Source organism: Neoarthrinium moseri, assembly GCF_022829205.1.
Source record: "Neoarthrinium moseri strain CBS 164.80 chromosome Unknown scaffold22_Wmoseri_CBS_16480, whole genome shotgun sequence".
NCBI lineage: Eukaryota > Fungi > Ascomycota > Sordariomycetes > Amphisphaeriales > Apiosporaceae > Neoarthrinium > Neoarthrinium moseri.
Window position 1 is genome coordinate 200530 of NW_026055136.1, and position 21181 is coordinate 221710.

The 21181-nt window shown below is 52.8% G+C and overlaps 9 protein-coding genes across 9 annotated transcripts; 4 read left to right on the forward strand and 5 right to left on the reverse strand.

The window, feature by feature from the left end:
* Positions 1-248: 248 nt before the first annotated feature.
* On the reverse strand, positions 249-1642 carry JN550_006377 (uncharacterized protein; the record flags this gene model as incomplete). The annotated part of the gene is made up of 3 exons (XM_049318109.1): positions 249-961; positions 1018-1524; positions 1594-1642. The coding sequence occupies 3 exons, from the start codon at positions 1640-1642 to the stop codon at positions 249-251; spliced, it is 1269 nt and encodes a 422-aa protein (XP_049171596.1).
* An 850-nt stretch (positions 1643-2492) lies between these two features.
* Positions 2493-3612, reverse strand: JN550_006378 (uncharacterized protein; the record flags this gene model as incomplete). The annotated part of the gene is made up of 4 exons (XM_049318111.1): positions 2493-3076; positions 3134-3185; positions 3239-3376; positions 3433-3612. 4 exons carry the CDS (start codon positions 3610-3612, stop codon positions 2493-2495), a joined length of 954 nt encoding a protein of 317 aa, XP_049171597.1.
* An 891-nt stretch (positions 3613-4503) lies between these two features.
* JN550_006379 (uncharacterized protein) lies at positions 4504-4972 on the reverse strand (the record flags this gene model as incomplete). The annotated part of the gene is made up of 2 exons (XM_049318112.1): positions 4504-4570; positions 4638-4972. The coding sequence occupies 2 exons, from the start codon at positions 4970-4972 to the stop codon at positions 4504-4506; spliced, it is 402 nt and encodes a 133-aa protein (XP_049171598.1).
* A 963-nt stretch (positions 4973-5935) lies between these two features.
* On the forward strand, positions 5936-6452 carry JN550_006380 (uncharacterized protein; the record flags this gene model as incomplete). Its single annotated transcript, XM_049318113.1, has 3 exons — positions 5936-6062; positions 6149-6204; positions 6285-6452. 3 exons carry the CDS (start codon positions 5936-5938, stop codon positions 6450-6452), a joined length of 351 nt encoding a protein of 116 aa, XP_049171599.1.
* A 599-nt stretch (positions 6453-7051) lies between these two features.
* On the reverse strand, positions 7052-9442 carry JN550_006381 (uncharacterized protein; the record flags this gene model as incomplete). The annotated part of the gene is made up of 3 exons (XM_049318114.1): positions 7052-7663; positions 7771-8906; positions 9013-9442. The coding sequence occupies 3 exons, from the start codon at positions 9440-9442 to the stop codon at positions 7052-7054; spliced, it is 2178 nt and encodes a 725-aa protein (XP_049171600.1).
* A 986-nt stretch (positions 9443-10428) lies between these two features.
* On the forward strand, positions 10429-11712 carry JN550_006382 (uncharacterized protein; the record flags this gene model as incomplete). The annotated part of the gene is made up of 1 exon (XM_049318115.1): positions 10429-11712. One exon carries the CDS (start codon positions 10429-10431, stop codon positions 11710-11712), a length of 1284 nt encoding a protein of 427 aa, XP_049171601.1.
* A 3399-nt stretch (positions 11713-15111) lies between these two features.
* On the forward strand, positions 15112-16857 carry JN550_006383 (uncharacterized protein; the record flags this gene model as incomplete). The annotated part of the gene is made up of 1 exon (XM_049318116.1): positions 15112-16857. One exon carries the CDS (start codon positions 15112-15114, stop codon positions 16855-16857), a length of 1746 nt encoding a protein of 581 aa, XP_049171602.1.
* A 306-nt stretch (positions 16858-17163) lies between these two features.
* Positions 17164-17901, forward strand: JN550_006384 (uncharacterized protein; the record flags this gene model as incomplete). The annotated part of the gene is made up of 1 exon (XM_049318117.1): positions 17164-17901. One exon carries the CDS (start codon positions 17164-17166, stop codon positions 17899-17901), a length of 738 nt encoding a protein of 245 aa, XP_049171603.1.
* Positions 17902-18343: 442 nt separating this feature from the next.
* Positions 18344-19514, reverse strand: JN550_006385 (uncharacterized protein; the record flags this gene model as incomplete). Its single annotated transcript, XM_049318118.1, has 3 exons — positions 18344-19109; positions 19174-19342; positions 19415-19514. The coding sequence occupies 3 exons, from the start codon at positions 19512-19514 to the stop codon at positions 18344-18346; spliced, it is 1035 nt and encodes a 344-aa protein (XP_049171604.1).
* Positions 19515-21181: the final 1667 nt, after the last annotated feature.

Sequence of the window (21181 nt, forward strand, 5' to 3'; positions counted from 1 at the left end):
GTATTCCCCACCCAGTCACGGGGCCAGTGTATCATGCTGTGCACTATTCACGTGTCCTCCTTTCTCGGGTTCCCCTATCCAAGCTTTTGAATCCTTTATGAGCGCCCTGTCTTCCAACGAACTCAGAGGCTGCCGCTAGCTGGCCTGCACCTCCTTGAATTCTATCCAATTTGGCATTGTGATTGCCTGGGGCGGTTGCAGAGTCTGTCATCTGACTCCAAATATGTCTCCGACGCGTTCGACCTGTCCTACGAGTAGAACTGCGACTTCTGGAAGCTCTCCATGGACACATCACCAGGCTTGCCCGTGACGGCGGGCGGGACAGTCGCACTAGTGAGAGAGTTCGTCCTGGGGGTGGAAGGCTCGCTCGCGGCCGCCTTGATCGCGGCGAGCGGCTGACCTGAGCGCTTGGCGACCTCGAGGAAGGTTGCGGGAAGCCAGCCCATGCGTCCGTCGCGGGCGCGGCAGCGCCACCATTCGCTGGGGACGCCGTTGGGGTCGGTCTTGGACAGGACCGCGATGAAGTCGCCCTTCTTGACGGCCAGGTCGACGCCCTGGACGTTATCCTGGGGCGTGAAGTCGTAGAGCACACGGCAGAACTCGAGCTGGCTCGGGTCCAGCGGCGCGTTTGCTTCCATGCGCCTGCGCTCCTCCTCTTCTTGCGAGGCGGCGAGCGACTTGATGACCTTGCTCATCACATACGGAAGACCAAAGGCAGCGAGGACAAAGAAGAGCAGAGGCTTTCGGCTGGGCTTGGGTTGCCCAGGAGCGCCTGGTGGCGATTGGCGTCCCTCGAATCGAGCAAAGGCAGCAGGTGTGAGCGCAGTTGCGTCCGCGGGCGGTGGGCGGCCGGTGATCTTGGCGATCAAGGTTCTAATCCATCGCATGAGCGTAAAGATGCCCAGGATGGAACCCAGGGTTTCTCTGAGGTTGCCGAACTGTTCAGCCACGGCCACCATAGCTGCAATATCGATTAGTATAAGAAAGGACCTTTACTCGCATGGTCCCATGACTTACCGAAAAAGCTGGAGTGTGTGGCCATGTATGTGCTCTCCAGCATCTGTGCGAATCCACCGAAAGCACCGACGATACCCTCCAGCATTTGGAAGGTAGCCTGGGTGCTGTTGTTGAACCGGTTGGTGAGGCTGTTGGGGTTGTTCGGGTCGTTGGGGTTCATGCCCGGCATCCCGCCGTACATGCCACCATACATGCTGCCCATGCCTCCCATTCCTCCCATGCCGCCCATGCCGTAGCCTCCATAGCCGCCGTAGCCGCCGTACATGCGCGATCCGATGCCTCCGTATTGCGAGTAGGGCGAGGAGTAGGCGGAGTTGTAGCCGGTGTTGCCCAGCCGACTGTAGGCACTGGCATTCTGGTTGACGCTGGAGGCCAGGGAGTCTGGCCGAGGGGGTACTACTGGTGTTGCCCCAGCTGAAGAAGAGGTGGTCGAGGCGGGTGCGGTCAAGGCGTTGGATGTCGCCGGCACCGACACGCCGGTTGCGGCAGCGGTTGGTGTGGCCATGGCTGGGGGCAGTTAGCGATGCTCAATTGATGACAACGATGGTGGCGAAGATAAGGGCGGCCTGGACGTACTCGATGTTGTGGCACCTGCGCGCTCCCAAGGCTTTGGTGGTGAAGCCATCGCCAGGTCCCAGGTCCGATTTTAGGTGTCTATGCTCAGCGGCAAGTGCGAGCGGTTGCCCCGGGCGCGATCACCACCGCCGGTCGCAAAGCGACGCCGGTCACCCGTAACAAACCAGGTCGAGCGACGGGTGCGGTCGGTGCACAGAGAGAGAGAGAGAAAGATTCGACAAGCAAAGGCGATGCCGCGAGACGTTGGGGTTGTTCGCACGCGTAAGGTTGTCTGTCCGTGGACGTTGGGCCGTTGACACAATTGAATGTGGGTTCAAGAGAGACTCTGGGGATGTCCCAAAAAGTCCCAGTCCCAGTCCCAGTCCCAGTCCCAGTCCTGATGCGGAGGCGAAATGAGTGGCTCTCGCCCGCCCGGCGCTTGTGACGTGCCTCGGTATGTTGACCCGTCCACGCTCACACACAACCAACACACCCACGGCTCTGGCGACCGGCCGAGCCAATTCTTCCCTTAGCACGGCTTTTCACAGCCGGGATCACGTGATACTATCAATCGATTGCAACGGGCTCTGGGTTAACTGACAGGTTGGACTCGTGAGCCTGTCTCTCCTGCTTTAAGCTCGAAACTAACCCATTAGCCCGGCTCTACTCAATAGTCTCGCTGACAGTTTCACTGCCACGAGCTTGTGACTCTGGAGTGTCTGGCTCGTGTTAATAGTCGTCGGAACACAGGTCGCAGTCAGCGGTCCAGCCCGCATCCCACAGCCACCGATTCACCAAGACCGCCTGGATAGTGTTTCACCTGCAGCGTCGTTTCTTATTCAACACGTATCAGATTGGCCTTTGTTTCCATTTATCTATGTAGGCAGGTAGCTCTAATCCAACATCCCCTCCGGAACCCCCTATTTCGCCTCGGCGAACCCGGCCGCCGAGCGGGCGTACTCCTCCCACGTGGTGAGGCGGTCCTCGACCAGGCCGTGCGTGAAGTCGAGCGGCTCGCCAAAGTAGTAGCCGAACTCGTTCATCAGCCGCATGTTCTGGTGCATCTCGTCGACGACAAAGTCCGGGCTGCCCTGGCCCTTGAGGAAGCCGCGGAACATGTCCTCGGGCACGTCGAAGAAGCGCGCCGTCTTGCCCGACTCCGGGAACGCCTGCTTGAACCCGTCGACCACCTCCTGGCCCGTCATGTACGCCGTCGCCCCCAGGATGTGCTTCCCGAGCACCTTGTCCTCGTTCAGCACCGCCGCCTTGATGTACTTGCCCGTGTCGCTGGGCAGGTACATGGGGATGACGGACGTCGCCGGGATGGGCATACCCAGAGTCCAGGCATCATCAGGCGGCGAGGGTCGGAACATGGCGCCTGGCAGGTTCGTCATGTAGAACCCGGGCATGAAGAATGTGGCGGGGATGCCGAGCTCCCGGATGTAATCCTCAACCAAGGCCTTGCTGTCGAAATGGTAGACGTGGGCGAGCACTCCGTTCGAGTCTGTGGTAATGTTAGTAACGGGATCGTTGTGACAACCCAGGATCCGGGACCACTAACGCTTGGTGACATTGTAAAGTGAGCTCCAAATCAGTAGCTTCACACCAGTCTCCTATTTCCTTTGTCAGTTTTGTGCTCTATTCGTCACAATTCAGGCGCGTGTACCTTTGCGGCATCGGCAATGTTCTTGCCCTGCTGGATTTCCAGTTCCATGTCCAGCTTCTCCCAGTAGTTGGTGACAGCGAAGACAGCATACGAGTTCTTGAGTGCCGCGACGACCGAAGCCTTGTCATTGAGGTCCGCCTTGTCCCGTGTTAGTCTTGGCTGGTCTTGCCGGGCGGGGTGCGCGTGCGACTTACAGAGACAACCTCCACACCCTTCTCGGCGAGTTTCTTGGAAGAGTCCTTGGTGACGTCGCGAGTGATGCCTCGGACGCTCCAGTCGTTCTTCAACTTGGGATCGCTGAGGAAGGTCTCAACGACAGATCCTCCCTGGTTGCCAGTGGCTCCAAACACGGTGATGATCTTCTTTCCTGACATGGTGCTTGAAAGTTCGATTTGCGGAATATATGAATGCTATTGCACTATGGTATGAAGATATAGATACTCGGAGGCGGGGTTCGTAGTAGCTGAGCTAAAATAGAGCTGAGGTTTGAAACAGTGTTGTACTGCGACTTGGGGGTATTTCACTTGACGCTGCAAACTGGTTATCTGGCTTTGATTGTGATGCTTGATGTTCTAATAAACCACATCCCTCTCGTGGCGGCCCTCGATGACCTTTATACTCCATGGGCTCATCTTGTACGACTGTTGTCTCTTGCCCTCTGCGCATAGGGACTTAGTAAGAGCCCGACAGTCTAGAGACGTGGATAGTGCATTAGGTACGGTTATCACACGAATCTCGCGCTTCGGTTTCCTAGTCCTGCGCCACTGGTCTGCACCATTCCTTGGAACTAGAATGCGTGCGTATAGAACCTAGCCGAAGACGAGAAGGAGATAAGTCAGCCGGGCGAGGTATAGACGACGAGCGCAGTAGCGTTCTCGTGCTGTGGTTGCTAAACGGAGGAGGGGCTAGTCCAAATTCGGGTCGCTGTCGATTACGAAGCTACGATTGATTTGGCAGAGCCCCACGCCAGAAGCTGATGATGTGCATGACGCTGCTAGTTATGGTTCTGGTCGCGTGTCGGTGACATTGGCAATGGCAATGGTACGATACCAAGGAGACGATGGGCATCCACAGAAGTCGACGAGGCGCCTGACAAGTGAGGTCAATCACCCAGCATTTGCTTGTTCCTATAAACGCGCAGAATAGTATCTTGTGGAAATCGTGTATACAAGATTAGATACCCCAATGATACTACTGGCCCACTGTGTGTCAAGTATTCGGTTTGAAGTTCGGGGCTTAGAGCGAGACACTCTTGAACGTGTAGCTCAGTTGAAGTACAGCCCCAGGCCAATCAAACCCCAGACAGCAGCCCCAGCAGCAATAGTCGAGCCACTGGATTCAGTCAATACACATTAGGAGTAGTTCACCGCTTTTGGCCAAGACAGGATATAGGACTTACGCAGTCGCACCGCGTCTCTTCCATACAGCTACAGTGTCCGCAGCACATAGAATCATTCCGGCCAATATCACCGTGCCCATTTCTTTCGTCTTGCCCGCGTAGGCGAAGCTCAGGAGCATGGCCGCGATGCTCACATCACGGGCCGCAATAAGGTTCATCAGGATGCCTACTTGCTCGTGGGCGTCGACCTGAGGGTTGATCACATGTTTGGGAATGTCGTAGAACTCCGACGAGGCCCGCACGGGTGAACAGGCCTGGAAAACACCCAGAAACCCGTAACCAGCTGCGACACCTAGTCCCAGGAGACGCCAAGTACGAGTGCTCAATTGAGGCATCGCGATGAACTGGTTAGTGCATGTTGGCAGATTGGAAAGCGAGCGGCCGTGGTTCGATTCTAGAAGCTGTTGAACATGGACGGTTGAGGAGCAGGTGCAGCGCCCACTAAGCGGGATTCAGACCTTCTCAGATATACCACACCTGTCCCTCACGTGAATGAGGGGTCATCACGATTGACTTTGTACAGCGCCAAAAGCAATGACTGACAGCCAAGCGCATCATGACGGGCAAAACCGGTCGCATCCCGTAAAACTGCGTAATTAAGCCAACCAATGGGCGATCTAACTCGTCAGCAGGGCCAGGAGAACCGCAAGACCAACTCGGGAATCAGAAGAGGGCGCGAGAAGTCATCGCTGAGCTTTCGCCGTTTCAAGAGGATGGCAGGAAACAAACTACCGGTACGTGGCTATGCCTTCCAACGGAAGCGGTCGTGTCCCTGGAGAGATTGCATCACCGACATGGGTTCCAATGGTCCTCCCAATCAATTCCATTCCATTTACTCATTTAACTTATTGTTGTTCCAGTTTCAAGGTTCCTAGCTAGCTGTCTGCCGTTCTGGGAAGTCTGCGGGGCAACACTCAGCCCACCTGTAAACCTGTGACCTGTAACCTGTAACCTGTAGTGAAGTGCGTACCGTCAACAACACACGGACAGTAAGGCGGCTCCAGCTGACGGGCCAACGCCTCAGCTCAGCTATGCGTGACAGCTCTCCCTGTTTACTGCAACAAGGTTGCAGCGGCCCCTAGGAGACGAGGAGCTTTCCCCGCCTTCTCGCATTAAATAGTGGCTTCCATTCTTGCTGTTGATGATCATCCGACTTCAGCCCATCTCCTCTCCATCATTCAATTGCCCTTGGACCGCAGCCCGACGACTACCTCAGTGTTGAACCACAGCCGCCCACTTACATCATATACATACATACATTCATACAAGCGCGGGGTACACCGACACCGAACGCAACCATGGCCGACAACAACACCCCGTCCGTCGACGAGACTCCCATTTCCCCGTCGCGTGACGGCCAGGGCCGCAAGAACTCGCTGGAGCAGCATCTAAGCCACCGGCCAGACCGCCATGAGCTCGTAGAGAGTGAGTCCACGGCGCCGATAGTTGCGCACAGCCAAGTCGACTTGCGCGTGTTGGCTGGTTGCAGGGCTAACGTGACGTCATTGTAGAGAACATCCTGCCAGCGTCCACAGCTGCCCCAAGTTTGCAGGAGAAGCAGAAAGAGGTTCGTGCACATCTTCCAATTACATCCAAGCCGAATCAAGTGAATGCGACAGTTTTTGGGCCTGACCTTTTCGAATCCAGCTCGAGAAGCACATGCGCGCCGACTCGCTCAATGACAAGATCTCGCACCGGCCCGCCCCGGAACAGCTGATCAAGGAAGGCGTCCTGCACGAAGACCCCAGGTCGCCGGAAGAGAAGTACGCCGAAGCGATCGAGGACGAGTACGCCAAACGCGAGGGCGGTGCTTGATCGGTCTATATGTCGGTTGGAGATACAAATGCACCCGTCTGGGAGAACTTGGTGCGATGATGATTCGCTCTGTGGCCTGAAGGGGCGGTTATGATACGGAATGCATGAGACAATCTTCGACGGTGCCAGCTCAGGACAATTGCATGTCTGAATGAATTTGTCCTGCTCCATGAAATTCAGTTATAAATGAGAAAAATATATATTCCTTTGAATGATGGACTTGGCCAGTATTTGGCGAAGCGTCATAGCTCTGTCCAAAACTGTATAGTATAGAGGTAGCGCTTCCTGTGCCTGACACGTTCAGATTCCCCAGAGGTCCAATGAAAGCAGTGTAGTCAAGTCGATCATCGAGCCTTGGTCACTTCGGTATTTCTCGATCGAGACTCGTTCTGCTAACATGTGATTGGTTGGTGGTCTGGTCTTTCCCTTAAGAGTATGGGATAATGTTGCATATCATGTTCGCTTTCTACGCATAGAAATGTCCAAGCAATGAAGTATGGGATAAAGACAAAGGGAGTTCCTAATTCGACGCCGAGCGCGCGGGCAAAGTTTTGGGCATATGTATGAACCTTGGAGCCAATTATCATTTTACTATATACTTAAACGATTTTTACAGTATGTATTTTAACGTCGCGTTTAATTTCCGTCCAAATCGCTAGATCATCGACCGCAGTCTCTGGAATAGTCTTGTCTCGAATCTTGAGACGCACACACGCTAATCGTCTCCAACTGTTATCCCCTTCAACGCTTTCAAGCAGCAGGAAACTTGCATAGATGGTAATGGTGCTAAGCGGAGGCCGGCACTTTAGCAATTGTAGGACAGCAAATTGTTGTCCTGGATAACCCCGGTGCTTTTGTCCATATTCACTTAACCCGCGCAAATCGGTGTATAATCGTGCCAATACCTTCGGATATCGAGACGTTGGGTGAGGGGCCTCAAGGATATCCTGGCAAGGAAGGACAAGAAATGGAGCCTGCAGAATTATGCTGCCGCACTTAACGGCACCGAAAGTGTCGTTTGTGGCAAGTTGAACGTCGACATCGATGACCTTTGCAAGGCGTTCGATATGATCGAATTGGCTCGTGCTCAAGAAAGTTACTCTTTTCCCCAATGTACTCGCCCAACTCCATGACGGGGCAATGTATTGCTCCGGTAATGTTGGTACGGGTTGCAACCACCCGCTGGGTGATTCTATTCTTGCGTGCCTTATCTGGACGCAAAAGGTCAGCTTTGACTCGATCGGCTACCGATCTGCCGTAGCGACCATTCACACCAATCGATGCGAGCAGCAAGCATTTTAGTGATAGGGACACTCACCCAGCTAAGACCTTGTATTATGTCCATCTTCCACAACCCAGCGACATACGTGTCGCCTGTAGCTCGATGAAACTCGCTCGCAAGTCCCGACAGTGCCGGAAGAACATCAGTGGGCTTTGTGAGCTCTCGAGAGGAGTAGTTTCCAACGATCTGCACCCAGAAGTCAAAATGCGATAACACACTTGGTTGTGCAGGATGCACGAAACTACCTTGCAAGGTGAGCGGCCTCCAAGGTATAGCTCTATGGCGCAATGTCTCCAAGTCTCTTGCCCGAGCAATATCGGTCAAAGAAGGCCACGGGAAATGTATAGCCAAAGGCAAGTGCAGGCTTCGAAGGATAGGCAGGAGTCGTCGCTTCCACGCAGGGAAAACATGCGTACGCAAAACCTGGATGGACTCTTTGCTGCGGTACAATTCCACGAGCCTAAGGGACCGGCCCCCTTCATCCACGCTACCCTTCGGACACTCGAAACTAATCTGTTGGTGGCCGAACCATAACGTCCGAGGAGCCAAGAGGGTCTCCTGTAAAACCCAGCCTCTGGTGTTCAAGACACTTTGACGCATCTTCTGGTCCCATAGTTCTGTCCCGGGACGGAGGAAAACCTTTGGTGTAGATTGGTCTCCGTTCCTCCATTCAAGCCAGCATCTAGGATAAGCTGCTTGCGGTCGTCCTCGGAAGATGCCCTCCCCAGTTCTAGACGCGCATGCTGCTGCGATGGTTACGACAGCCCCTCTATAAACTTCACGCATCCTGCTAGCCTCTACTTCCCAATCATGCGGCGAATCTTGTATAATGCACAGGGCATCAATCCAAATGTAGCGGAAACCGAGAGCTTTTGTGGCCACAATAGCATCACGGAAAGTGGGCGGAAATTGGCTGAGTGGCAGACCTTGGCGAAACGACTGTTCTGTTGCGCCCGTAAGCCTGAAGTCTCCGTCACCACCCCAGCAGTAGGAAAGAGCGACATATGTATCATTATGCCCTCCACCATCGACAAGCGCTGGGTTCACTCCCGCAATATCGATTATTCTTGTCGGTAGCTCTGACAGAAGGGGGTATTGGGCGCGACACGGGCCATGCGTATTTGTGCAGCTCTTGAGCAGCTGTGCTGCCAACTGCAGGCATTCCGTTGACCCTGAATTTCTGTATACTGATCTGGCAAGTAGATCCTTGTGGTCAGGTGGTTCGTGATCTACATCTTTGTTTATACACAGCCTTATTACTAGGACTAAAAAACTTACGTCTATCTGCACAAACTTCAAACGAAGCCAGGGAACGCATCTGAATCAACTTGGAACTGCGGTCCTCGTGGCTGTCTCTGTCTTGGTGGACAATGACATGAGGCAAGCTGTGGAGTGTAACGTCCCAGCCTTCAGTTCCGATGAATATCTGATGCACGCTCTTACCTTGACTCAGTGCCTCGTCACTAAGCTCGCTTGGGTGAGACTTTGCGACATAAGATTGCCAGATACAGCTGCAAAGATCGCAATCACTAGCGGACGCCCGAAGTGCTAGGAGGTTTGGATGATGTTTGAAAAAGTAAGGCATCTTTGGACGAAGAGCCTCGAGGGTTTGGGGAGCCGTAGGGTCATTGAATCCTTTGGGCCGTTGAGCGGCAGCTTTTAGGAGCAAACCGCGTACGTCAAAATTCACGCAGACAGAGCACAACATTTTGAAAGAACAGAAATTGCTGATGCGATGTTAGAAAAGCGAAAATAGATACGTGGCAGATGCAAGATAATGGTCGACGAGCTGAAAGTGTTTGCGCTAAGGCCCGTGCTCTCGGAATAAGTCAGCAGGCGCCATCATACTGTTGTACATGCCATTACACCGCGAGTCACACTTTCATAGCTTTTGCAACACATTAGACAAACTTGTGCATCTCAATACAAGCCAATAATTTAGGAAGTTAAGGTACATTTTAAGTGAAACCAGAATTTGAATGTGTCATCCGTAAAACACCAAGTCGTAAACATGATGCTCTTTTGGTAGTCGTCACTTTTGGCTGCTAAAATTTCTTTTGTACAACGAAGGTTAGGTGTGCTCATATAAGGCCTGCGTCTATCTTTTCTTAACAGCTGAAACAATCCTGGCACCTTCTCTTTCCAATGTTGGCAGAGTAAAGATGACACCGCATGATCGGTAGTTACTCCTATATCCAAGTCGTGCAAAAAGCTGAGAACGATGGGAAAATTACTCAACATCGGTTATGGACTATTTTCCAGTGCTACAGCGTGCAATAAAAGTTGAACAATATAGTGCTATCATGCGATGATGATTGCGTGCCGGATTAGAGCAATAGCCGTTACTTCTTGTAACAATATTGATTCACTACGCGAGACGAAGTTCGGAAGTTACCAGAGAATCAAAAAAGGACTCACTAGGTCTAGGCCGATTGTTCAACTCTCTCAATTCAATTTATAATATACAGATTAGGGTACCAAGATTCACCAAGATTACAATGGCAACTATCCAAGCTCCAATGTGAATGTACAATATTCACTGCATCGAGCTAGCCCTACAAATACAATCTTCATTCAACCCATTTCCTAGCCGTTGGAGAAAGTTTCATCTCCCGTCAACTTTTTCCTCCGGTTGCTCAAGGCCGACATATCATGCTTCTTTGAAGGAAGTCAGAAGAGGAGAAAAAAGACAGAATGACGAAGATCATTGCTCCCATTTACAAACAGTTGGAACGAGCCAACGATTGCATTCAAGAGCTCGAGACGAAGTACAAAGCACTGCAACACCAATACCTGCAAGTTGCAACACGACTGGCGAGATACGAGAAGCTGCCGAACTTATCAAGGACGACCACCCGGGCTGATTCTCCAAAGAACTCTGATGAACTCAACTTGCCATCTTACGCACGCGGAACACTCTCTTCGCAACGGAGATCCGGCCAAATGCCAGATGAAGCATCAATAAGAGCCAGACGAGAGACATTCCTCGAATCTGGAAAGATTCGCATTTACGAGAATTACAAACTGGCAAAAGTTCAGGACACCAACGTGTATGATGGCTGGCAAATCACGCCGCATTTTCAAATGGAGACAATTTCATCCTTCTCAAAAACAATCCGACTCGACAACAAACGCCGTAGCAGGCGATACCATACCGGACGCGCAAAAACATCTACGGAAACGTCAAACGAAGAGACACTATGGCCTACGAGTGCCAAAACTAACACCAAGGAGTTGAATCCGCGCGATGATGATCGTTATGTTCCCTGGATGGCATCCATCAAAGAAAAATCAGGGAATAACGAGGACCAGTGGCTACACCAAATGCCCGCAGGGAAAGTCTTCATCCCTAGCAAGTACGGCTATGATTTACTGAACCGTGGACTCGACACAGCTAAGCAACTATTCTACGAGATTTCTAAACATCATTTCCCGCACTGTATACACAGAAATAACTTGGAAGGCGCTCATGAGGTGCGCTTCGGGTTCAGGGAGCTCAACTCGATTCTGGGAGGAGACCGCGACACCCCGCGGCCGTTCCTTGCCATCCATGGTAATCGCTGGTCGTTTGTGAACGAAGCGCTCTACTCTATCGTGGATTTGCGCAATTGCGTAGCACATTTCAATGGAGCGCAATACTATGATATGGTACGGTACGATAGACTGCTCAAAAATGTCCACTTATTTGCCATCGTTGTCAAGGATGAGGTCAAAGCATTCGAAATGCGAGCGCTCAGAGACGAACTCCTGGCGTATGCTCAGCAGACCTTTGATGAGATTGTCGAGCGGGAGTGGCTCGCATCACTCCCATTTGCGACACCGTGGCCCATCCATCACCAGAAGCTATTCAAACACCTTGGTTATTGCAGCTCGATTGATGAATATCCGCCAGTTATCTTGAGGGCCATGGGAACTTGGGAGGGTAAAAAATCAGTCTTGGAAGAGGGCGAGGGCCGCAATGAATCAGAAGTCACATAAAGATGAGTTTTGGGCCGTGGACTCAGTTCCGGTAGGCTCAGAAGTCTACGGGCTGTGTCATACCAGTGAACCGATACCCAGCTCTTTCGAATCGGTGGTTTAGACTGGGTATTCATCATGCAACTCCAGGCACCGTGACCACCCAAGTTGTTGCGCCTGACCGAACTCAGCATATGACGTAGCACGGACAAACCTAGACTGAGCGCCATGATTGAGGCAGCCGTCAGACACAGCAATATGAGTTTCGACATGCACCAAACGATAAGATTATAGGCTGCTGAGAGCCGAATCAGCTCAAGATGTGCAGACATTACCGTCACAATAGCACAAATCGTGTTATTAACGTATAATTCCGTTCTGAATGGAGCACTTGAGTGCGTATATTGCTCACCGTTCACTTGGACGCGCTTTACTTTGGGGAGTGACTCATGTCCATGGCTTTTCCCTTTTGGCAAGTGCTCGTCTCAAAACCTCATCTGGACGATGCAATGCGACTTCCGAGCTATAGTGATCACATTGGATGAAATTAACTGGAAATTATGGATCATCGGCTGGCTTCTTCTCTCCTTTCTTTCTTCACCGGCTGCAGGAGATTCGCTTTGCTTTATTATTATCTTAATGGACTTCCTCTGCTTCCTCCTCCTCCCTCCTCTCCTCCTGCGTGGGGTTGCCTCACGCTTGCTCTTCAAAGCACTCCACAACTGCCTCTGCCCGGTTCCGTCGGTGCAGGGTCGGTGGTGGCTCGGGCCATGTCGAAGGAACTATCTCGAGATTGTCTGGTCTATCCTTCCCAGCTTTTTCCTGATCTTGTTCCGGCAGGCGTGTGGGTATCTGCCCTCGGAGCACTGGCCGGTATGCTCAAATGGTAACGCAATCTTTTGTTCACAACATCATCCTAGATGTCACGGTGGTGAGGTCTCACTGGAGGACGCACTTCTCGGCATGCCTTGATCTGCTGATAGTTCGGCGGTTCATCCGTCCAAATTTTTTGAACCGTTTCATCGCCGTTTTACGGTTGAGTTGGAATATTAACCGCTTCACATTGATCAAGAAGGATGTGTAGAGGTCCAAAGAAATGATTTGAGAGATCGCTTGGTACTCGCTTCAATCACTGGGGTGGTTCGTCGGCATTGTACCCTACTTGGTGAGCCCTACATTTGTTCGACAGTCAACATGGTTTTGCAGATTCCCCAGGTGAGGCGCCCCGAAAGAGTTACTTCATCGATCTTTTGTGCACTCTCCAATCTGACTCGGATATCTGGCACGACAGGCGTCCCCGGTTCTTTGCATCTGACCGGTTGATGATGGCTCCGATATGCAGCAGCCAATAACGGATCTCACCTACACCCCTCTCCATGACGAGTGCAGGTCACTGCGGAGTATTATAGTACGGCTTGTATAATTTTCACTGGGGGATGCTGTGAAGCATTCGGAGGTGTTACATCAGATCATGAAGGCAATCTGAACATTTGGTTGGATGGTGGGATTGAGTTCGGTGGACATGGGAAGCTGACTCCCTGGGCGGGTGTGTCAGCGGATGTTGAGTAAAAAATTCTCCCGGAGGACAAGAAAACCCCTTATTCCACCTCGTAATTTTGTTCATCTGGTGCTTACGATGATATCCTATTAACCTCCTTGCCACACTGCTGGTTGTTAACCAGGGAGACATCATCCTATATCTGGCTGCTGTAACTCCCATGACACAGATGGATGTCCCGGACCATGGTTGAAAGCCTGTATTATGGCAGCCCATCATCAGTTGCACAAATGGGCCACAAGGCATCTATCCCATATCATACACGATGGCGAGCAGGATGAGGCCCCCTACAAGAAACAAAGGGGTTTCTTCCAATGCAAACAGTATGGTTGTTGTATTTGCACCCGCGAAAAGTACATAAATCCTTGCCGACATAAGTATCGTTATAAAAGTCTGCTTGCGCCTTAGCGCCGGTGAGATAACATCCCACCTCGATCCAAGTTCAGATCAACGGCGGAATAGCAGATGAAATGCCAGCCAAACAAGACAGCACGCGCCGGACGGTTTGGGAAATGGAAAAGCCTGCAAGTTGATGTACATGAGGGTCTCAGGAAACAAGCGGAAGTTGGCTGATGTCAGTAGGTGCAATACGTTGAAAAATGTAGGTCTCTAACCAAGACCCTACATTGCCGATGGTACTCAGCACAAGCTCTGGAGCCATTGCGATGGCCGAAAGAATGCCCATCATAGGCTAGTCCGTGTCTTGGTAGGCGAAGCCCAAGGCTCTGTGTGTGAGGTGGAAGAAGAAAGTGGAAACTCGAACGAGTGAATTGTCAGACGTCGATATCCACGTCTTCTGGCATCGACTGCATTAGAAAAGGTTTGGGGGTTCAATGAAACATGCTCAACTGTGGGTTAGAATGTGCTGTGTGAGCCAATTGCAATTTAGCACCGCGGCCTTCATTGCTGCGAACTCACTTCCTAACGATGGTCTTGGTTCCGTTTTGCAAAATGGATGTCTTACTTGAGACATCTGCACAGGTCGTGAAGTAGTCGCGTTGGAGGTGTTCAGTGAATATTAGACCTCTGTATATTGTCAAGGTCACACATCTTTGCCAATCAGAGCTAAACATGCCCAGTATAACAGTTTTCGCCGGGGACTGGGTGCCTGAGCTGGGGAACTCTTACCTTGGTATCCGTGTCGTGTTACCGTATCATGGGTCAATAAACCTGCTGGCAGGCGAATCGATTGCTCAGCCCAAAACACGTGCTGGACGAAATGGCAACGGTCCTTGCTCTTGCACCACATGCCACAAAGGGGTCCAGGCCAATTGATGCTATTTACAGTACAGTTAAGGTCAAGCTTCGTTGACTCATTTGGGAACGACGTCATTGGTTCCCAGCCAACATGTGCCTGGCTGCGATGATGTCTCCTGAAATAGTTAAGGTGGAGGGTGTTTGGCTGCCCACGATCCGATTTCCAGTGGCCGCGCCTGTCGGCTGTGATCTCCAGCTGCATTACCCCGCGTTTTCGCCTCAGGGGCAGCTGCAAGCTAAGGGGACGGCCAGACGCGGCTGGTTCAGGGCAGCAGGGATCCAGGCCGGGCCCCAGGCTGCCAGGGGCCTGTGGTCTCTGGCTGCCCCGCCAGCCCATTGGGGACCCGCCCGCTACCGGCGGCCCCAATGATTGATTGCATCACATCGCTCGACGAAATTTCTCACCGAGACTCCAGCTTCAACCAGTCCGCTATTTAACCAGGCTAAGTCGGAACCACTCTGTCCCCAAGTCTGAAGCCCGTAGAATCATTCATCTGGGGTTCTTGTGAGGATGCCCTCTTGTCAATTGCCCACCTGACTTATCCATCTGCATTATCTCCACGCTGCAGGGACCTTAAACTCTCTGCAACAAACTCTCATACAGCATGGCTGACACCAACCCGCCGCCGCAGAGCTCGCGGGAGGCTAATGTTGTCTCAGAGCATCTGCCAGCAGGCTATGGAGCCACTTTCGATGGCTCTTCTGCGTCCGGTGCAGCTGCTTCACCACCCGCTCGTGCCGCTGAGCCGGATGAGGTCTCCTCGTTGAAGTTGCCGGGAGGCGACATTCACCGGGATCTCTTCATGATTCAGCAGCGGGCCGAACGCGCCAAGATGCACCAGAGGGCCAACACCTTCCATTACCCTCAGCAGCTCCACCAGGATAACAACGAGGAGCACCTGGCTGTTACCAACCAGATCGCTCCGGGTGGCTTTCGCCGGGCCTTTATTCAGCAACAGCAGAAGCGGAAATTCCTGGCTGCCCGAATGCCCGTCACGAGGAATTTTGTCGAGTTTCTGGATCTCTATGGCGCATTTGCCGGAGAGGATCTGGCGGATTCAGACGACGAAGCCATTCTCAGCGACGAAGAAGAAGACGAGGATGTGGAGCAACAGCCGCGAGAGACCAGACCACTTCTTGGGCGCCGCCGGAGTTCAGTGGCCACCAGGTCGGCCACCGCTGGTGTCACCAAAACTTTCTTCACCCTGCTCAAAGCCTTTATTGGAACCGGCATCATGTTTCTCCCCAAGGCGTTTAGTAACGGCGGCCTTGCGTTCTCCTCGATTACCATGGTCTTGGTTTCGACAGTGACCATGCTTTCTTTCCATCTCCTGCTTGCGTGCAAGACGCACAAGGCGAGCGGATATGGTGAGATTGGCGAGGAAATTGCTGGGATCAAGATGCGCAACTTGATTATGGCCTCAATCACACTGTCGCAGCTCGGCTTTGTCTGCGCTGGCATTGTGTTTGTGGCCGAGAACCTGCAGTCTTTTAGCGAAGCTGTTTCCCAGGGAGGGAAGCCAGTATCAACCGTTGTCATCATCTTGCTACAAGTCGCCGTACTCATTCCTCTGGCATGGATACGAAACATCTCGAAACTCGGCCCAGCTGCTCTGCTCGCCGATGTCTTTATCATGATTGGAGTTACTTACATCTACTACTACGACATTGGAACGCTCGCGAGCGAAGGTATTCACGAGTCGGTTGTACTTTTCAATCCCGACAGCTATACCTTGATGATAGGGTCTGCCATCTTCACCTTTGAGGGCATTGGTCTGATCCTTCCGATTCAGTCATCAATGGCAGAGCCGGAGAAGTTCGAGCCTCTCCTTGCCGTGATCATGGCCATCATCACCGTGATCTTCACATCAGTCGGAGCGCTCTGCTACGCGACTTTCGGAAATGGCACCTACATTGAAATTATCGATAATTATCCCCGCGACAGCCGATTCGTCCAAGCTGTGCAGTTCCTCTACTCGCTCGCAGTCCTGGTCGGCAATCCAGTGCAGCTCTTCCCCGCCTTGCGTATCATCGAAGGCCGTGTGTTTGGCCGCCATTCCGGCAAGAAGAGTCTGAAGACCAAGTGGACCAAGAATGGCTTCAGAGGAATGCTGGTGCTTCTGTGTGGCGCTATCTCAATTCTCGGGGCAGGAAACTTGGATAAGTTTGTTGCTCTCATCGGCTCCTTCGCATGCGTCCCGCTGGTTTACATCTACCCGCCATATTTGCATTACAAGGGCGTTGCCACCACCAAGCTGGCCAAGGCTGGCGATGTGGCTCTAATGACGCTGGGGTTGGTTTGCATGGTTTACACGACGGTTGTCACGATCACGAGCAGTTTTCTGCATTAATCACTTGGGCGGCAGCATTAATAACGGGCATGGTTATGGACATTTGCATATATCTCAGCGTAACTCTGGTTCTCCATACAGCTCTGCTTGAATTGAAATTCAAACTCCTGAACGTTTGTCTTAGCTAGACCGAATGGTCCAGATTGAATCCTTCGCGTGCAACGGCGCCCTGCCTACACCAATTTCCGTCATTACACTAGTGCTTCTGGACTAGATTTCTCGCCACTGTTCATATCGCAAGACTTCTTGTCTTTCTGCACATCTTCATATCTTGTTTCCGCGGAAACGGCGGCGATGAAAGTCAGAATGAGGGTTACCGCTTTGACTACGTTAATAACGTGGATCGGTACAGTGAACGCAGCGCTGTCCGCAACAGGCAACATCACACTCTTTTCCGACACAAGCTGCGCGGATCCAGTCTATGTAAACTCCTGGATTGTAGGCCGCGACAATTGCGCGGTCGCGGATGGCGGATCCCAGCCCTACTCTGGGCAGTTCCTGTCCTTTGTGCTGAACGAGCGGCCCTGGTGCGTCAACGGCTCGCGCCCTTACCTGAACATCTACCGCGACGCCGCGTGCACGTCGCTGCTCGTCTCGTTCGCGCCCGGCCCGCTGTACAACCCGACCGGCCCCGATGCCGACGGCACCTGCGTCGCGCCCGGGGCCGACTACAAGGCGCTGGCCTTCATCTGCGATGGACTCCGTGGCGCGGCGGATAGCGGGTTCTCCCCGCGCCCGTCGGGTGGGCAAGATGCTTCTTCTTCATCGCTACCAACCAGCACCTCGGATCGGCCGGCGCTGAACACGCAGACCTCGCGCACCGAGCCTGGGTTTTCGCAGGCGACTGAGACCGTAGGGACAACCACCCCTGCCTCTGGAACAGCCTCGACGACGGGCACTGCAGGGTCGTCTATCACTGCCACAGCTTCGGACGCATCGTCCTCAAGCACTCCTCCAGCATCGACCGCCGGCGCGGCGACGCCTATCACGCTAGGAGGGCGCATGTTAGTAGCCATTCTCCCGGCAGCCTTCCTCCTAGTGTAAGTAGCATACGATACCCCAGAGTTCAAAGTTGCCCAAACCTTGATGCCCGATGGCTCTCCATACGTCCCTCGAGATTTGACGCGGTCAACTAAGCGATTATGGAGCTGAGTTCTCACCCTGGTGGATCCAAGGTGCTTGACCTCGCGGTGAGATGACATGCTGGCCCGACCTAGGACAAGCCACCGGCGAAATGTATGAATAGCAAGCTGCATGTGTGATCCGATTCATACTGGACTCGGAGAGAGGAATATCTGAAAGGGCCGCCCAAATGGGACTTGGCCCGTGGACTTTGAGCTGATGTTTCTGTCCAAGTCACGGAGTATAAGGTTCTTGAAAGTACAGAATGCCATAAATTGCGCCGGGGTGTTTAACTATTCAGTGGTACAAGCTGTATCGATGTCTATCATGTTCCCTACCCTCCCGCAATGACGTTCAAAAGCACCTAGTACTTGATCCCCTTCATGGCAACACTGTGCAAGGATCTCAGATCATAGTCCGATTTCCCAAAGTTCTGCTGGTCGTTCATGACGGGCTTGGACTCCGCCGACTGCGCCATGCTCTTCCGACGATTCCTGGATTGGGGAAGCTTCATCGAAGACGAAGTCTTGGCCGCCTCCCTCCTCTCTTCCCTCCTTGCCTCTCTTCTGCCTTCTCTGTGTTCATCGCCCCTTTCCTCAGCCGGCCTGACAGGCAGGTCTCTGGACATTGGTGCCGGCGCTGGCGCCACTGCCTCTGTGGGCTCAACCCTGGGCTCAGGCATTTCGTCAGCAGCCAAATCATCCACGTCCTCGACCTCGTCCTCGTCGAATGTCTGCCCAACAACCGAAGGCTCGATCTTGGGCGGGGGGCCATTCTCTTTATCGCGCTTGGCACGGTACTCGGACAAGGCCTTCTTCAGGATATTTCGCATGACTGCCTTGTTGACACTCCGACGCAGGCGATCAAAGTACCGAACCACGGTTCCGACTACAATGACTTGGGCATCGTGGTCGATTTCGATGATATCGGCATAATTGGCACGCGAATCCTCCTTGACTCTGAACTTTCCCGGCTTGAGCTCAACACCGACGGGAGGGAAATGCAGGCGATTCCGCTCCTCCAGCTTCTCGTGCCACTGGTTCGGATTATCGTCGTCGAAGACGAACCCCTGCTGGCTGGAATCTACACCAGGTTTCGCAAAGTTGTGCTTGCTGCCGACTGAGATGGGACTTTGAGAAGGTGCATTAGTCGTGCGTGCGTGCGTGCATCGAGTTGTCGTTGAACGCTACTTACATGCAGACGGCATGATGGGGGAACGTCTCACTGTGCCTCAGCACGATGAATCGGACATATCCTAGACACTTCCACTCCCACTCGAACTCATTTGCGTCGGCCCAGAGAAACTCGAATACGTCTCCAATCTGCAAGTTCGCTGCAGTCCCTATCTCGTACCCCTTCTTAGCTGGAGAGGGGGAGTTAGCATTTTTGGGCGTGTCCGAATTTGATTTGTAAGGGGGCAATATGACCGACTTACCGAGTGGGTGGTCGGGGTTGGACTCCTGAGTTGAACCAGTCGACCCAGAGGCACCATCGTCCCCAAATCCAGAGTCGCTTCTGCCGGTGTAGCTAGGCATTGGTTGAGAGATTTCTCTAAGGAACAGAAAGGGCGGGAGCTGGGAGCAGAAACGACGGGAAGCTTTATGATGGCGGCCTGCTGTGACACGGCGGGCGGTTCACGCTCCCCGATGGGGACCCATTCCTGCGTGCCATTGGCAGTGGCCATGTGTCAAGTCGAGGAGGTGAGGTAGTGCTGCCCAACTCCACCGATCCACCGAGGTGCGCCGTTGGCGATGCGATACGCTGGCCCTCCGTTCCTGCTGCATCCTCTGCCAATGCATTGCGACAGCCTCAGCTCCACCCGGTCGTCTCGCGCTGTGTTGTCAATGGCGGCCGCCCGCGGCTCGCCCTCACCGCTAATCTCAAATAGTCAGCTGGGGCCGCCGCACCAGCGGTCACGGCTGGCGGAGAGAATGCCTGACCAAGCACATCGGAGCCCATTGCAAGTGACGCACCCGCTATCTCACATGACCAGCAGGCTCCAGCAACCGATGGAGTCGCAGTCTAAGGTCACACACGCAGTTGCGATGTTGATGCGTCTCGTTCGCGGCGACTCAGCCTGTCAGCTGCGCCCAGCTGCAGGTCTTACCAGGAGGAGGCTCCCCGCCCCAAATATGTACCACGTACCACCATCTCTTGCTCCCGATTCTTCTCCGTACAATGACCCAAGTTCCAATACTCTTCAACATGGCTCGTAGAAATCCAAAGCCATATATTTAATCAGAGTTAATTTTTTTCTCCCAAGAGGTGTCTTTGGCCCGTGTTATAATGCTGTCTCTTGGCCTACTTGGTGCCTGCCCAAAAGTGCTGCGACTGAGCCAACTGGCAGTGCTACGGCAATGTGCCACGATCAAGTCTTTCCTCCTCCCTCTCCAAGTACCTTGGTAGATACCACCTTGAAGTCACCAATATACTGCAATCTTGTACATCTTAGCCCATCATAAGACCGACATAATTTATTGCTATTGGCGGTATTAAAGCAGGAATTCTTTGACGACCTTGCGTAGTTGATGTAATAAACCCTATAATCAATAGCCTCCACCTTTGATTACTGGGTGCCCCGGTCTGTCTTCCTATTGCTGCTTGTCCTATGCGGCTCGCGCCTAGAAAACCAGAAGACGGCACCAACCATAATTATCAAGCTATTGTTGCAGCGACAGTGTAGCATTCTCCAGTGGTAAAAGTGTGGTGCTCACGTTGGCGAGATGGCTGACGTTACAGACCACCGTCAACAGCCAGCCTCGTCCGCAGGTCTCACCTGGGTGTCTAACTTCCTCTCAATACCCATCAGTATCTTTGGGGCAGATTCTACACCCAAATCATCTGGCCATGCTTAGGGAAAACAAGCCTACGTAGCATCATGGCCGATCTAATACTCGGCGCCCCAATGACAAAAACTTTGGACATCAACTCTAGAGGCGATGAGATTGAAGCCTAGGCAAGCTCCCTGAATAGTCATGTCAATATGTCAGGTGGTCACAAGGATCTGGAGAACGTATCAGCGTCAGGCAATGTTATAACTCCCAAACCCAATGATGAAAAGCTGCGGCAATCGTGCTTTGAACTTAGCACTTGGCCATTCGGATTTAAAAAGGCCGAAAAGTGGGACACCAGATTTGGTCATCATTGGGGGACCTTATCCAGAGAAGTCGACATGAACTGCCGACGGATACATCAGAAAAGA